Source organism: Sinocyclocheilus rhinocerous, unplaced genomic scaffold (genome assembly GCF_001515625.1).
Source record: "Sinocyclocheilus rhinocerous isolate Xijiao unplaced genomic scaffold, SAMN03320098_v1.1 scaffold2466, whole genome shotgun sequence".
Taxonomy (NCBI): domain Eukaryota; kingdom Metazoa; phylum Chordata; class Actinopteri; order Cypriniformes; family Cyprinidae; genus Sinocyclocheilus; species Sinocyclocheilus rhinocerous.
In genome coordinates, this window is record NW_015656265.1 from 389,909 (window position 1) to 408,403 (window position 18,495).

At 36.3% G+C, this 18,495-nt stretch overlaps 1 protein-coding gene across 1 annotated transcript in view; it reads left to right on the forward strand.

Moving 5' to 3' along the window:
- Positions 1–18,495, forward strand: part of LOC107719945 (glutamate receptor-interacting protein 2-like) — a 144,596-nt gene that overhangs the window by 109,399 nt on the left and 16,702 nt on the right. Inside the window, 6 exon segments of the mRNA XM_016527501.1 lie at positions 7,929–8,069; positions 9,815–9,967; positions 11,117–11,306; positions 14,555–14,669; positions 14,972–15,002; positions 15,182–15,262. Of these exon segments, the coding sequence (XP_016382987.1) occupies positions 7,929–8,069; positions 9,815–9,967; positions 11,117–11,306; positions 14,555–14,669; positions 14,972–15,002; positions 15,182–15,262 (711 nt within the window).

Sequence of the window (18,495 nt, forward strand, 5' to 3'; positions counted from 1 at the left end):
ATCTAAATTTATTTATAGAAATAAATATGTCTCCATGAAAGAATGAAGAATATGGTAAACACGTTGTTATAAAGAAAGCATAATTAGTCTATATAACCATTGGTATTTCATTGAAAAGAAGACCATGTTTTTGTTCTTTATGAGAAGTGGTTTTATTTAATTTGAACATAAAGGCATGTTGTATGTCAATGCAGTTAAATCATGATAAAACCTTAAAATCATGGAAATGGAAATTTTAGAGAAATGCTTAATAAATGCATTACACTGTAACTAAACCCATTAGATTTTAGTCGACTAAATTTACTGTAGATTTAGTCGACTAAAATCTTATGATATTTAGTCGACTAAAACTAGATGAAAACTAAAAACAATTCAGATGACTAAATAAAACTAAATAGCATTTTAGTCAAAAGTCTATTACTAAAACGAAGTCAAAAGATGAACATCTAAGAAACTTTCATCAAAATCATGGCCAGTTGTAAAATATGTCATGTGGTACAACCGCCTAATAAACCATAATTATATTTATCAATTAATAATTCATGATATTTTAAAATAATGATTAAGATCAAGGTGTAAAAAAAAAAAAACTTTTTACTGTTTACTTGTTGGTTACATGACAGTATTTTAAGAGTCAATTTGAATTCAGAATATGTTGAATTGTTGTTTTTTATATAAAAATATAGTAGAAAATATTACATAATGTTAGAAGATAGTGATTAAGATCACATGTATTCACGTTGTAAATAATGTTATCACCTTTTTACTGTTTATGTTTACACCTTTTTACACCTTATTAGTCGCTTAGTCTGCGTGACGGACAGATCGTTAATGGTTAGTCTCTTCATAATAGAGTACATCAGGCAGGACATCCAAACACTCGCCTATCATTCATCAACCTCAAATATGGCTTATCATCTGAAATATGTAAGTATTAGCAACTTTACATGGCCACTCAATCTAATGTTAACCTAGAAAAATGTGAGCTATTCTGTGTCTGTGCGGAGTGTGGAAGCTGAACAGTAGCGTGGAGGCGCCGGTGCGCTCACTTGCTCTTAAAATACTCCGTCATTTTTGGTCATACAGATAAGAGTAATACATCTTTCGAATCTGTAAAGACTCTACGCTTATTTGTTTGCACTCACAATAACAACAAAACGCGCTTTTGTAAAATAATGAAAGCAAAGTGGATACGCTTTCTACCGTCTCGGTCTCTGTGAACTTGAGCTCGAAACTTGGTGTATATATGAAATATATCTATAGAGAGTGAAATGTCTACTTTCAAATGAACCAATTATCATACATGGGAAATCGTGGCCTAATGGTCAGAGAGTCGGACTCGTAACCCAAAGGTTGGGGGTTCGAGTCTCATACCGGCAGGGATTGTAGTATGTCACGTCACTTTCACTTTTTTCACTTTCATTACTTCTGCCGGTGCGCTGTAGCAAGCTTTATGCGTGTACTTGAGCACTTATTAGGCTATGTAGGCAATTAAAAGCTCAATATAATGATTTAAATGGTTTATTAATAAATGACGATTAGTCGACTAATGCTTAAAATGAACGACTACTAGTCGACCAGAAAAATCCTTAGTCGAGGGCAGCCCTAATAATCAATAAGTGAGTTTATTCTTAAAACAAGAGCATCTATATGTAAGGGTGGGTAAGAAAATTAAACCTGTTTTCCCTTTGAATTAAGATTATTGGCAATTATTTGATCTTGTCTTAAGCATAAACTAACTTAATTTTGAAACGTTTTTCAGAAAACAAGTCTTAATGAGTGCCATTTTACTGTATTTTATCTTGATTTAATAATGTTCAAATACTTGTACTGTAAAACAAGACAAGAGTACTGAAGAAGAAAATCACTTTTTGCAGCGTTGTCATTGAGCAAATCAGTTCATTATGGTTGTGGAGTACCATGTAAATGCATTGGAATATGTTCATGGTAATCGTTCTTGACCATCATATTGAACCACAGTACTTTTGTCGAAGTCTATGGCAACCATTTGTTTCCCTGTTTATTCCAAAGGAGGTCATAATAATCTCTCTCTAATTATAGCGATATAAACTTCACATGTATCATCATCGGATGCACAAATGAGGACGAGAAAACATGGCGATGGCGAGACTGCTCTGTCATCTCATCTGCTGTCATCTCATTTAATTAGCTTCTCGTTCTGCTTGATGTCGCCCCATGAGCTTTAGAACGCAGGACAGATTTAATCACGGAGACCTGCTCACCCTAGAAAACCAACAGACAGCGGCTCGATATCAAACCGAGACACGGTGGACGCAGACCCAGATTGGTTATTTTCAGCCCCGTTTATATGCAAATGCAGGAGATGAACAGATGTCCGACCGTGCAGAGCACATTGCACTAAAAGCCTGAATTAGAAGCCTGCGTGAGCTCTCGGACTATTTTCAGCGAGAATCTAATCAATAGCTTATTATCATCGAGCGTATAAACATTTTCTATAATTGCATGACTTTATGGATGCACCGAATGATTGGAAAGACTCCAATTATAGAAGATGCTGAAACTTTAAATGGTTGTTTTTAACTTGACTTTGAAGTTGTTACATGTGAGTGTACACATCTGAATTTAGGCCATTTATGATGTAGATGAGTTTGTCTCTTCATCAGATTTGGAGAAATGCAGCATTCCATCACTTGCTCACCGATGGATCCTCTGCAGTGAATGGGTGCCGTCAGAATGAGAGTCCAAGCAGCTGATTAAAATATCACAGTAATCCACAAGTAATCCACTCCAGTCCATCAATTAATGGAGTTTTTATGAAGTGAAATGCTGTGTGTTTGTAAAACATCCATCCAAGACTATAATTTCTGGCCAAAATATGAGGTATAATCCATAATAACGCCATCCCCAGTTGTCCTCTCACATCAAAATTCACCAAAACATTTTTTTAGAGCTGTTTTGAACTGTTTTCACTTGTAAACTATGCTTGATCTGTGCATATTTCACTTCTGATTCAGTCAAAACGACTTTTCCTCTTGAAGAAGCAATATTATGGATTATGAAGTTGAAATTGAAGTTAAAAAGACGGAATGATGTTTTTTTCTTACTAAAGTGCATCTTTTCACTTTAGAAGATGTTAATTGATGGACTGGAGTGGATTACTTGTGGATTATTGTGATGTTTTTATCAGCTGTTTGGACTCTCATTCTGACGGCACCCATTCACTGCAGAGGATCCATTGTTGAGCAAGTGGTGTAATGCTACATTTCTCCAAAATCTGTTCTGACGAAGAATTAAACTCATCTGCATCTTAAAATGGCCTGAGGGTGAGTACATTTTCAGCAAATTTTCATTTTTGGGATTTTATATTGCACATCCCACTTCCAATAGCATATTATCATTAGCTATGTTTCCATCATCCTGTTTTTATGCACATTTTGAAGTATCTCATCAGAAACGAGTGAAGAAATCTCCAAAAAAAAAGAACAAATCCTTTAATTTGCAAAAAAAAATTTTTTTAGGATTGTTTTTCACTTGTGTGATAAAAGGTTAATGCGAATAATGGTAGCTATGCAAAATATTTCTGTATAATGCTTATTTCCAAATGTTTTATCTGATATTCCAAATTTGCGCTTAAGTTAAATTAGTAGCTTTGGATGGAAATCCAGCTTTTGAGCATATAAACATTCTCTATAGTTGCACGACTTCATGGATGCACTCAATGACTGGGCAACTCCAATTATAGAAGACATTGAAACTTCAGATGGTTGTTTTTACGTTGACTTTGAAGTTCTTGCTATTTCTGGTTCTGCAATCATCCAGAACCCTAGATGCCCATCAATTTCCATCTAGTCCTATTTTTGCCCCACTTCTGCCACCATGTTCACCAAAGCTTTAAACCCGTGTAGCGTCTGGACCAATCAGACAGACCATTTTTCATTTGATTTAACAAATCAATTATTCATTAGATTAACAAACGTTCACAGACCCCTCACCCAATAAACATACTGGGTGCCAAGTTGTCTGTGAACAAGGCCCTTTCCCCATGAATGAGCTGATTCGCTACACCCGACAAGATGGCCTCTTGAATTCCATGCATTGCTCGCATACACCGTAACCAGAGTTTATGATGCCATTAAAGCCCTGATGCCCAGATTTTTGGGCTCAGGAACAAACGTCCCTAATGGATACGGATAAGTAAAGTAGTTTAGTTTTTCAGCATCTGAGCTGTCCTGCCGAAATAGCACTATATAGGTCATTCCCTGCCGCGCTGAGAACCCGAGAGAGGAGGTGGAAGGCTGTAATGATGGAAAAACATGTTTGCGAGTGTGAACTTTCAGCTCCGGCAGGACTTCAATCAAGAATTGACACCCACTCGCGGAGCCGTGTCAATAATACATAGAAACTTCACCCAGGAAATAAATGGAGTTTGATATTTTGCCATATGACTCCTACATTTTCGATTCAGATTTTATATATGCAAATTTTGTAGCTGACCTTGTTAGGGAAAGAAAAGAAAGTACGTCTGGTAACAAGCTCATTTGGGATTGCCATCTTTGAGATCCGGGGATTTAAAGTGAGGAAGAATACAATATGTACATTTTAATATATTTGCATATTTGGTAGACACTTTTATCCAAAGCAACACTGATATTACATTACACAAGTTTGAAGTTAGCAGTCAGCTGTCAGTTTTTAAATGTGCCAATTTCTTAGAAATGTAATATCTGTATTCACAATGGCTTTGTATGGTTTTGAAAAACAACAAAAAGTTTACATTTAATGACTTTTTAAAAAATAATTTTACTACACCACAATTTAAAGTGCACAAGTTTTTTTTAATATGTTTCAAGGAAAAAGTTTTTAATATGTTTTTTTGTAACCCATGACATGTAACAACCTGAAGTGACTTTGCCTTTTCATACAGAAATCAATGTATAATATTTTAATAGATTTATTTACCTCTCTATGACATAATTTCCTGTTTCATAGAAACTATGAGAAATAATGACGCAATTATGTGATATAATCACAATTACGAGAAATAAAGTATCATTTATGAGAAATGAAGTCACAGTTAGAAAATATTCACAGTTACAAGAAATAATTTTGCAATCATAAAATATAGTTGCAATTACAACAGTAATGTTATAATTATGAGATATAGTTGCAATTATGAGAAATAAAGTCTCATTTATGAGAAATGAAGTCACAGTTACAAGATATTGTATCCAAAATTACAATAAATTAATTTACAGTTATAACAACTGCAGCATTATTTCTCATGATTAAGACTTTATTTCTCATAATTGCGACTTTATGAGAAATGCCACAGAAATCTCTATGACATCATTTCCCGTTTATATTTTCCCAAACTTTTACGATATGTTGGCAAAATTTCATTGCATACATTTTTAATATACGTATATTTGTATACAAATATTTGTAATAGTTTATTAGAATTTCTATAAGCTCAAACAGTAGAGCATGTGTTTTTTTAAACAATAAAATAATAGTAATACAAGGTTATGTCGTTTTACTTTCAAAGTCATTCTATGTAGGAAATGCATTTTTTTATGTATTTCTGAATACATTAATAGTTTTATGTCACTGACCCATGTTGCACATCCCACTTTGGATGGAACATGGCAAGATGGTAGTCCAGGTTTTTTCAGATTATTTATTTATATAGTATGTCTGTATTCTGCAATACAGAATGAAACTACATACAATTTATTACCAAATTAGCCCAAACCACTGCTAATAACCTTAGCGTCAGTCACCTGCTGGTTCAGTTCGTGTTTTAGATAAATGACGTGGTCTTAAAAAAGCAGTATTGTAATCTCCTTACTCAAATTAAGCTCCCGTCACATCAGCCTGTGTGGGAGATTTTACCGTCATCGTTCCTGGTGTTCCCAATTCCTACATCAAGAGACAGAGTTGTGTTTCTTAGAGACATAGCAGACGAGCTTAGCATAAGCCACAAGGAAGAGGGATTTAGCACTCAAACATTAGAAGATGCCTCATTGGTGCTCAGACGAACAGATAGTAGTATTTAACCTGGCTTGTGAAAATCTGTCTGAAAGTGGCATTTCTTAACATCTTGTCACATTCTGTGTGGCAAAAAATGCAAACATAATGCTAATAGAATGCTAATATGTGCAGAAGTTTAAAGGTTTGTTTAGTAATGTACCAAAGATTAAAGAAGTAGTGAGTAGACTTCATTAAAACCTTAAAGTGTAACCACACACTCTCTGAGTGTTTTAAAGCTTCTTATGGTTTTCCAGAGATGGAGGAGGGTAAAGCTAAGCTACGTTAAAGCTAAGTTGTTGAATGTTATATTACTTAGTTAGGGCGTTTCACATTAGTAATACTCTGCTGGAAAATCCCAAGTTGGTCCTGAAATATGGAACATGGCAGCTGGTTTGTTGATGGTCTAAACAGGTAAACCACCTTGGACCATCAACCAACCAGCTGCCAGCTAGACAGGCTTAAGATTGGCATATTTAAATGAGATGTAGTCACAATTGAGAAATAAAGTCGCAATTATGAGAAATAATGTTGCAATTGTCATAAATAATGTTGTAATTATGAGATGGTTGTAATTATGAGAAATAATTTCAGAATGATGAGAAACCGTGTTGCAATTATGAGAAATAATGAAGTTATGAGATATAGTCGCTATTATGAGAAATTATGAGCAATGAGATAGTTGCAGTTATGAGCATTACAAAATACTTAGTCGCAATTACAAGAAATATAACAGTTATAATAAAAACGCAATTACAATGAAAAAAAAACGAAATAAATAAAAAAACTAAATAAATACATTAATAATGAGAACAAAGCCACAGCTACAAGATACTGTAGTTGCAATTACATTAATTAAGAAATTAATTCACAGTTTCAATAAATTAAATAAAGTGGCAATTACAAGAAATGTAGTCACCGTTACAAAATAGTTGCAGTTACAAGAAATGATGTCACAATTATGAGATAGTTGCAATTAAGAGAAATAGTCTTATTTATGTGAAATGAAGCCACACTTACAAGATACTGTAGTCGCAAAGATGTCATTATTACAAATAAAGTCAGCCACAAGATGAAGTTGCAATTACAGCAAATACAGTCACAGTTACAAAATAGTTGCAAATTACGAGAAAATAAATAAATAAAATTCCCAATTATGAGAAAAAAACACCCAATTACGTGAATAAAAGTCTCAATTACAATAAATGAGATATAAAATTACAGTTTTATATTGCATTTGTGAGACAAAGTCTTATAATATTAAACCTATGTCTTGTTAATAATGTTGCAGTTCATGGTAATATTAATAGATTTCATATTTGTTTTTCTATTACTCTTGCATGATAAACAATTTTGACCTTATATTGCGTCAACCCTTGATGTCCAGAATCTGCTTCCTGAAGCAAAACCAGTAGCGAACCACTGCCCTGTAATAAATTACTTGTTTCAAGTGTGCTTGTTTAATTTATTCAATTAATTTTACTGTCTTTTAAATTCAGCCTTCTGCTCCTGTCAGACCTACTGCATTATGAGTGCTTGGAGATACAAATGAGAACAAGCACATACCCGCACACCGAGGCACTCAATTATACGGCCTGCCTCTAGCAGCAGGACTTCATTAGCCTGTTTGTTGATGAGCATCCTCATTGTTTTGCATGCACAATAATTTTCCACAGACCAGTATTAGAGACGGATATTATCACTCGAATGTGACTTCAACAGACCCCCAAGACTCCAAATGATGGATTTTCAGTGTTTAAATTAGGACTAATGTGAACAATATAGAGAGAAAGCCACATCGAGTATGTGTGTGCATGTATTTTATATAAAAATGTATATGTATTTTGCATTTTGTTGATATTTATTCTGAGAATCATGTAATTAATTTCTCAATTTAGTAATTCATTTTCTGTGTTTAGTGAAAGTTCAGAAAAGTGACCACCCGCACTGCTGGGACCCCTGTGTGAACTACTGCCATTCTCAACATCCTGGTCACTGTAAGACGTCGACATGGACCTCTGCTTCCAGTAACCCATCCAGCTCTCAGGATTACTGCAAATGTAACTACATTACATCATTTTTACACTATGACCATGCTTTATGAAGATGATTTGACCAGTTTTTTATATATATATAGTTTTCACGACTGGGCATTTCACATCAGGGAGAAAATGTTCCTCATGTAGATTTTGTTAATTTTTTAAGTTATATCCAGTCATTAAAATAAGGCTACGTCCACACGAAGCCAGAGCTTTCCCTATCCAATCTTTTTTTTCCCCTCGTCTCAAGAAATATCTGCGTCCACACGAAACCACGAAACCGACACAAAACGATGTAGTATACATGCCAGACCAGCATGGTATACAGCTAAACGCGTCTCCATGTGGACGGGGCCTAAGACTACGCATATTTGGGAGTTTTGCATGAGGACAAAAAAGAGTTTTCCAAATTTCGCTTGTGTTCAAGTTGGTCATGCAAATTCGCACAAATATTGCAAACAATATTTAGTATTTTAAATATGACTCTACACAATTGGGAGTTTCGCATAAGTGAGAACATTTTCCTCACATATTTTGTTCACATTGATAATGCAAATTCGCATACATTTTGCAGATGATATCATTTAAATAGGAGTCTGCATGATTAGGAGTTTAGCATTAGGGCGAAAAGTTGGTCACACAAAATTTCATGGACGATACCCAGTCATTAAATAGCAGTCTGCACATTTTTTCATGTGAGGGCAAAATATTTTTTGCTTTGTAAATTGCACTTGTGTTTCCAGTTGGTCACACAAAATTTCACAGATGATATTAAGTCGTTCAAATAGGAGTTCGATTGAGAGTTTGACATGAGGGCAAAGAAGTTTCCCTTACAGATTTTTCTTGTGTTCAAGTTGGTATTGCGAATTCACACAAAATTTTGTGAACGATTATATAGTCATTTAAATAGGAGTCCGCACAGTTGGGAGTTTCTCATTAAGGCAAAAAAAAGTTTCCTTCACAGATTTTGCTTGTGTAAAGTTTGTCACATAAATTTGCGTGAAATTTCATGGACAATATCCAGTCATTGCGAGTTTTGCATGAGGGCAAAAATCTCTTTGCAGATTTCGTTAGTGTTCAAGCTGGTCACATAAATTTGCAATAAAATGAGAAAAAAATCTTAATTACAAAAAATGTTGCAATTTTGAGAAATAAAACCTCATCTAAAGACGCAGTTAGTCCACACAATTGAGAGTTCTGCATGAGGGTGGAAAAGTTCCCCTCGCAGATTTCTCTCGTGTTCAAGATGTTCACGCGAATTTACTGCACTGGCCAATAGAAAGATGCTTGGTTTGAATGTGGCTTCTTCATAACCTGTGCGTCATACATCACTACAGTATAATAAATATCACTAATATGACCCCACTTTTATTCTACGCTTTTTTAAGCATTTTTTAGCCTTGGTTTCATGCACCAAAATGCCATTTTTACTGACCAAGTCCCATTTTCTTCAGATAATCTACCTCTCTAGTTGAAGTCATCCATCTTCATTTACATGTAAAATAGCATCACGTTAATATGGAATATTGTTCTTAACCCAGACATCCACCTCCCAGCGGTTGCCTCCAAATCCAATATAACGTCCCCTTAAATAACAAATGCTTAGTGGATAGATCTGCAAAGATTAGCAAGGGACCAATAGAATATGGATCATTAACCTGCAGTGAGCCGCTCAGTCTCTTGGACCATTGCCATCTCTTTGATTTTAAGTTTTTAAATGCAGCTACACCGCCTGACTTCTCTCTCCTTTCCTCTGTTCTCTCTAGCGGTAGTCTGCACTAACTTCTCTCCTGGGTCCACAACCACATCAGGCATGACCAGCCAGGGTTCCAGCACGCTGCCCCGGGCCGCTCCTCCCATGAGCCCACGGAACTCCATGCTAAAGAGACGACAAAGGAAAAAAGAGCACAAAAGCTCCTGTAGGTGACTGGATGGGTTTTCTGTTTGACATGGTCTAAAAGCAAATGATTACATTTCATGACATCTCATAAGTGACTGATTTGTAAACCTCTACATGCTGTAAGCTGCTTTTAAATGGCTTCTCATGAAGTGACTCTACCTAACTAATTCCGGTAGAGTTAGATGTTAGCTTGTTACTAAGCTAAAGACACAATGCTCTAATGGCGCATTAAATGAAGTTCCAAACGTAGGTTTGGGAGGAGCCAAACTATTCAGTCCTGTCAATCATCATTACAAGAGTTTATAAGCAGCAATCATTGCTCCATCCCAGCGACAATTCTTCCAGCATTCTTCCACCTCCCTATCGGTCCTCTATCTCTGTTATTCTCCCTCTGTTTAGTACCACAATGGGGGGTTGAACTCGGAGCTCAAGCCGAGTCTTGAGCAATCCCCGAGCAAACATGCTAGGTGTTAGCATGTTTGCTAAGCTAAGAACACAGTACTGTAGACACTTTTATACAATACATAGCACAAACAAATATTGGGTAAATCATTTATTTTTAATTAGGCTGAACTGCTTGACATATTTTAGTTACCTTTGTAGTTAGATGTTAGCGTGTTGCTAAGCTAACAACTCCACACTCTAAGCATTGTTAAAACACATGTATTGGGTAAATAGTCTTTTTATTGGATTGAACTATTTGTATTTATCAATTGAACTACTTTCATTTACAGGGTTAGATGACAGAGACAGCAACACATAGCACATACACATCTATTTGTATCTATCAGTTAAACTTTTAGTAGAGTTGGATGTTAGCATGTTACTAAGCTAACAACACAATACTCTTAGCCCTATCACAAAAACACAGTGAACACAAATATTGAGTAAATAGTCTACTTTTTATTAAATTGATTTTATTAGTTTTTATCTATCATAACGTTTCACGTTCACATTTTTATATAGGTTTTGAAAAAAAAGTTTCACTTTTAGGGGCCATTCACACAGAATTTGTTTGACCGTTGCCCTCCCATCTTGTGTCTTTTGCAGCATCTCACACATGATGTGGAGTTCAAAACAAACAAACAATAAACACATTCTTTGTGAACAGCCCCTTAATGTTTTATACATTTATGATATTTCTGTGGTGTTTTTTCTCTCTGTTTAGCTGTGTCTTTAGCCTCAAGTTCTGTGGGCCCTGGTGGTCAGATCGTCCACACCGAGTCCAGTGAGGTCACTCTGAGAGGAGACCCTCTAAATGGGTTTGGGGTTCAGCTGCAAGGTGGAATATTTGCGACAGAGACCCTCTCTGCACCCCCTCTTATCCGCTTCATAGAACCGGACAGTTCGGCCGAAAGGTACGTCCCAAATGTTAACTCAACCATGTACACAAAACACAGCCATCCATGCTCACTCAAGCACATATAAACACTATAAGGTGCCACAATGGACAGAGATTCCATTGAAAATGCATGCAGATCTTGTAACGATATCAGTATTTTTAAAATGTATGCCTTATGACAGAGTCAGCGTACACTGACTTGGAGAGAGACACTTGAAAATTATCAAGCTGGATGTGATACTACCTCCGAATCTGGGTCAACACTCAGCAGGAAACTCACACTGCAAAAAATCACGCCTTTTATCAGTGATGTTTAAGAAAGAGACTTTAATTTTTAATTTAAGAGGTTGAAATGTGTCTTTGTCACACTTTGTGCTCTTAAAGGGAGGGGAATGTTTAGGAAGGGTCTCCAAAACGAAACTCAGTCTGCTAGAAAGACAAATGAAAAAAATAATCTCTTTAACATCTCAAATGCTTTTTCCTAGACAGCAATGAGATTAAATGGAGAGCAGATGGATCCTAATTTGGGTCTCATGCATCTCAGATTTTTTTTTTCTTGAGAAAAAGCCACCAGTAATCTCACGTCACATCTAGAGTTTCACAAGAGCTCTCAATAATGTCTCAAAGTGCACTTGCCAAGATACCAAAGATTTCAATCAAAAGTCAAAAATCTCAATACGAACGCCAAAATTTCTGGTCAAATTCCTCAGAGACCAAAATATCTGCCCTATGCTATCCACATTCATTTTATAGCTCTAAACCTTTACTGTATGTCAACAGTCTCATTTGAGTCCCTTTTTATTTGACCAAATTACTTTAAGAAGAAACATCTTGTTGATACTAATTTTTGCTAACATTTTGCTTACTATAGTGTTAAACTTTTTTGTCAAAAATGGTCTCGTTTTTGTCTCTCTTTTTTGGGAGAATTGTAGAAGAAACACCTGAAACTAAGTTGTCACTAGGCTTGCCGCGATAGACGGTGTTGACGGTGATACCGCTGTTAAGCCGCAACACCGGTTACGTCACTTGTCCACCGCGTCACCGACCCCCACCGTCGTTTAGATTTTTTTATAGTAATAAAAATCATTTAGTTCAGTAAAAGAACAGACACTACAATTAAAAACTGAACGCAGATGCCAAATGCAGCGTGCCGAACGACAGTCGCATCACAGATCAGATTTCATTTCTCCAGTGAGGAGAGTGAGTCGAGCTGACTGACAAGAAGAGTGAGGTGAGACAGACAAGACGATCGCGGATGATTTAGTTTTGAAACTAGATGCAAAAGCGCCTGTTTGGCAATATTTTGGATTTTGAAAAGCCTGTTGACTTTTTGCCGTTTATCTAAGGTGATTTTGGAAGTTTTTTTTTTAAACATTTGTTTCTTATTTAATTGGTTCCACATTGTTTGCTGATTTTTACTTTATTTAAACTTTGTGTCATTTATTTATTTTATTTGACATCAAGGTGTATGCCGTGCCTCCAAGCTTTCTTATTCGTTTTGCTAATAAACGTTCTACGTTTCTTATTTATTTGGTTATATATTATACGTTTACTTATTTCCAGTTTTGTATACCTATTAAACTTTATGTAAGTTATTTGTTATTTTATATTATAGCTTGTCCTATCATGGTGTATTTTTATTTGTTTTGTTAATAAAAGTTCTGTTTTATATATAGGCTAAAGTGAGTTTGACGTTGTATTTTGTTGTTGCATTCAAGCAATTGACGCCGAACTGCCGCTAATTCAAAAGTGAAAGTAAAATGCGCACGGCGCTTTTAAGCTATTTAAAAGCGAAGGAAAGCGAGGAAAAGAGGGAAAATTCAAACGAACTAAAAACGAACAACTGCTTTACTCTGAATTGCCACTATTTGAAAGTGAAAGTAAAATGGGCACACCGCTTTTACAAGCTATTTAAAAGCGAAGGAAAGCGAGGAAAAGAGGGAACGCCCCGCCCCCACCCCCACGGTGATACCGGTATTACCGGTGTTGTCACACATCGATTAACCGGTGGGAAAATGTCCTCACCGTCACAACCCTAGTTGTCACGTCAGTTGCTTTGCTAACTTTTGCTAACATTTGGTAGTACAGCTCTAACTGTCTCATTTGGGTCTCGTTTTCTGTGTCCAAAATGAAAGTTGATACAAAAGTGCTACATCAGCTGTTTGGCGAACTTTGTTAAAAAAATTTTTTTAACTATAGCTCTAAACTCTTACTGTATGTCAACAATTTTCTCATGGGTCTTTTTGTATTTGTCCGAAGAAATTGTAGGAAACTAAATTGCTACAAAGGTGCCATTTCAGCTGTTTTGCTAACATTTGGCTAGCATTTTGCTAACTATAGCTCTTCTTACTGTATGTCAACAGCTGTCTCATGGGTTTCTTTTTATTTCAGATTATTTTTATTTTTATCTTAAACATCTGAGGCTAAGTTGATACAATCACACACTCTTTCCAAAGACATGTCAGCAAACCCAACAAAAACAAAAGCCTCAATGGAGCCAAACTCAACATTTTACTGTATTTGCTGCCACTGGATAAGACCCTAAATTGACTTTCTGTTATTATGTTCAGATTTGTAATTGTCCATTTCTGTTTGTTTTTGTAGCTCAGTGCGTTAGTCATTCCTGGTGTGAGATTGTTGTTGCATGAAGCGAGTGATCTGATTTGTGTTGTACTGTGGCAGTGTGTGACATTTGTGGTGTTTGGGCTGGAAGTCATTGCATGTCAGGTCAGTTTTTCTCTTTCAAACACACATGGTTTCCCACAGTGATACTGGGCTTGCATATTGAAACATGAGAAACAATACACTTACTGTAAATCATGCATTTTTGTTGTTGTGTTTGATAAAAATCAACTTCTAAAATTGACATCAGTTTTCAGTCAGACTTTTGACTATTGGCATGAAGTCTGGTCCACTTTGCACATTATTTTGGCCAGGAACCGGCCATTTAAAAGGATTGTTCACCTGAAAATTAAAATTATGTCGTCATTTATGAATGTTGGTAACCAAACTGTTGATGATAGCTATTGGCTAAGAAACACTATGGAAGTCAATGGCTACTGTCAACTGTTTGGTTACCAACATTCTTCAAAATATCTTCTGAAAAAAGAAATTCATACAGGTGTGAAACAGCTTGAGGGTGAGTAAATGATGACAATTTTCATTTTTGTCAGAACTATCCATTTAAGGGGTGTTTGGACTGACAGTGGAGGAAGGAAACATGAAATGAGCTTTTTAGTCCTTCTGTCTTGTTTTGATTGGCAGGTGTGGGCTTCTCCAGGTTGGAGACAGAGTCTTATCCATCAACGGAATTCCTACAGAAGACGGAACGCTGGAAGAGGCCAATCAGCTGCTCCGGGATGCTGCTCTGGCCAATAAGGTCACGCTAGAGAATTTATGCAAGCTCACTTTAGGATTACTAATTTGCATTTATGTTTGTAAAGTCATATCACGTATTGGAAAAACTGCAGGGTTTTTCCTGTTGCTTTCCTGATCTGTTATCATCCCAAAAAAAACATTTAAGCCATTCCCTCTGAATCTTTTTGGGGGGTGATTTTAAGATCCCTCTCTCCCTGGCCTATTTTACCATTCTCGATTTCGCTTCTCAAACTCGCCAAGATGCAGTTAAACTTTATATCCCCAAACGCACGGAAAATAAACCCACACAAATGGGCCAATAAGGTCACGCTAGAGATTGAGTTTGATGTGGCAGGTTAGTGAGGTTTCACGTTCACCACCAAACTCTTAAAACATGAATTGCTGTGTTTTCCATCAAATGTTCCTAAGACATGAATTTGTCACTTTATTTTCAGTTTTTATTGGTATTTAATTAAAAATCAGTTGCAATCGTGTTTTTACTCGATCATAATGTTGTTTTTGTTGTATGGCCAGAATCTGTTGTGCCTAGCAGTGGAACATTCCATGTGAAGCTGCAGAAGAAACGAGGAGTGGAACTGGGCATCACAATCAGTGGTAAGACCTCGCTATTAATTTGCAGCGGCTTAGTTTTGACGTCAAGGGTCTGGGGATCTTCTTCATTTAGTTTGGTCAACATTGCAACATATTTTGGTAAGAACTGCCCACTTAGATCTGCACACAACTTTTGGTTATCTTTCTCACAATAACCTTCAAATGACTTTAACCTGCAAAACACTTTGACTTTGCAAATTATTATTTTTTTGCTAATAAATTTAATGTTAACATCCGCACTTGCCACCATCACACATGTAATGTTTCCTGGCGATTTGGATAATAATCTGATTCATTAATCATAATTATAGCCAAGCAATAGTTTGTGGTAATAGATTAAAGGTATGCAAGATAATCTTGTATTATTGTAATATTTACAAATATATAAAATAATGTTCAAAAATAATAATAAATAAAAAAATCTAAAATAAATAAATAATAATAATAACAACAATAATAGTAATAATAATATGCATACACACTGCTGATCAAAAGTTTGGAAAAATAATTGTTTTAATGTTTTTGAAAGTCTCTTATGCTCACCAAGGCTGCATTTGCTTAATTAAAAATACAGTAAAAACAGTAATATTATCAAACATTATTACAATTTAAAATAACTGTTTAAATATATTTAATATATAATATGTTAACATATATAAAGCATGATTTCGCTTCTCAAACTCGCCAAGATGCAGTTAAACTTTATATCCCCAAACGCACGGAAAATAAACCCACACAAATGTTTTGACATCCACTCCGGTCATTAAACACGTCTGCGTATGGGTTTTCCTGATGGAGCATGTCCGTATCCAGACCACCCGATACGGGGCGTCCCATCTCGTGCGTGTCATAGAGTTACATTAGCCCTGATCAACAGAGCCTCATTTTTCTGAGGAAGTGTTTACGCGGCTCTCGCAGGCTTTCCGTGGGCTTGTTTACTTGAGCTCTTGGGTCTGTCTGGCTTCTTTCCATCTGACGTTCCTCTAAAGCTTCTTTACGGCATAAACACTGGGGGATCATGGGCCATTAAACTTGTATTATACTTGCATGAGGGCTGATTTGAATCACAGGCTTTGCATTTGTACCACATTCACTCCATCCATCAGTGAAAAGACTCTTGAACATTTCTGTCAGATTCACTGCTTGAGTGTTTGAGTGCAATTCTTATCTTATCCTTCAGATGTCTGAAACATCTTAAAATGCTGTGCTTGGTGTATAGTAATGTGTATGAGAAACTTTGAGGGAAAGAAAAGAGTTGAAATCAGATTTGAACTGAATCTCCTGCAGGAACAACAAAGCTCAACTGTTCTGACAGTATATTAATTGACATATATAAGTTATGTTAGTTAATTTGACTGTAATAACTGGAGACTGGCTGAGTAATGGACATAGTAGTTTCAAAACCCAACTATCACCTTTTTTAAAATAATAAAATAATTTAAGAATAAACATTTTAAATAAATAATATGTATATATACAGTATATAATCAATATCACACTCGTAGATGTGAGATATGGCTGTATATCAATCAACAGTAGGTAATCACAGCGTGCCGATATACAGCCTTATTCCATGGTCTGTCTGAATACTTGATTCTGATTGGCTGGCAGGTATGCAGTAAAACCATTTAATGCACAGGTAGTTCCAAGTCAGTTTAATCACCGTTCTATATTAATGCGCTGCTTTAATTGATGCACACTAACCAACAAACATTACTCGCACACACACACACACACACACACACAGAGCGAGAGTCGGAGATCGCAGATCGCACATAAACTTGTTGTCAGCGCTTCCCCGCGATTTTTATTAATAAAATAGCCTAGATACTAGATAGCTACATTATATTCCTCAGCAACGAGGTGTAAAATTGCTGTTTTTAAAGTAGCCTAATTAATTGTTTGTAGAGAGAGATGTGCAGATGCAGGTAATGCACACACAACTGTCCTCTCTCTCTCTCTCTCTCTCTCTCTCTCTCTTTCTTTCTTTCTCTCTTTCTCTCTCGATCGATAATTAATTGAAATAAATGCTATTATTCATTCAAATAAATGTGATCTTGCCACACTATTTCAGTGTCTGAATTGAAACGGGCAGAATGCTAGCGCTACCGTGCCGTAACTGACGAAAATACCTGTCATTTTTACATATTCAGTCAAATATTGTGCTGCAAAGAGCAATACTAGTTTTAACTTGTCTATAACTTGGCAAATGACCATGGAATAAGTGGGATAATCAACGGCTAGCCGTGCATTAAAGGATTTTAAATGCACTTTGCGGAGGCAACCACCCTCCGCTTCATGTCGGGCGGTTCTTTGCCTCCACGTCGTGCATTTACAATCCTTTAATGCACGGCTAGCCGTTGATTATCCCTTACTTATTAAATTTATGTTTAACCACTACAGAGACATCAGAGCCAGCAGTAAATTCCAGAAGATCTGGCCGAGGTGAGGCTGCTCTCGGCGGGTTCATGAACGCAGAACGGCCGCAGACCGTTTCTGGCTCTGAAAACGTCAAAACAAATTTTCAATTAGATGTTATCTTTATTAACAAACTGCACATTTCAACTATAAACAAGTACATTCTCGCCTGATAACATCTTAAAACTACAATCCTTGACACAAAAAGAGTAATATTTATAAAATGATACTGGATTTGGGCGTCCGCCGTGACACTCGCTGTAAGAAGTACCGCAAGTGGAGTGATACGATTATAAACTGTGAAACGGCTGTTGGAGTTCTGATATTACTCTAATATCGCACTCTTACCAGCCAATCAGATTCGAGCACCAGAAAGAACTGTTGTATAAATGTGTGTGTATATATATATATATATATATATATTAGTGGTGTCAAAATTAGCGCGTTAAAGCAGGCGATTAATTTTTTCAGTTTTAACGCGTTAAAAATATTTAACGCAATTAACGCAGGGGCGGGCCTAGGGTTGGCCACACCACTCACAACTGCTGCTTCTATCACTTTTTCTCTTGACAAGAAGTGCATTTATTCAGTCGCAGAACGACTGAGAATGGGAGACGTTTCAGACGCGTGTTCCACTTCAGCGCCAGGCGCGAGTTAAATGAGCGCTGAAATGGTACTGTGCTCGCAGCGCGTGCTCTTCAATTGCACGCACAAAGGCGCCGGCGCGCGCTGTAGCCTGTATCCTTTCATATCAAAGCGCGAAATAATCTACGTGCATGCAATGTTGTGGTCAGTTAAGTCATGAAGTTACCAAAAAG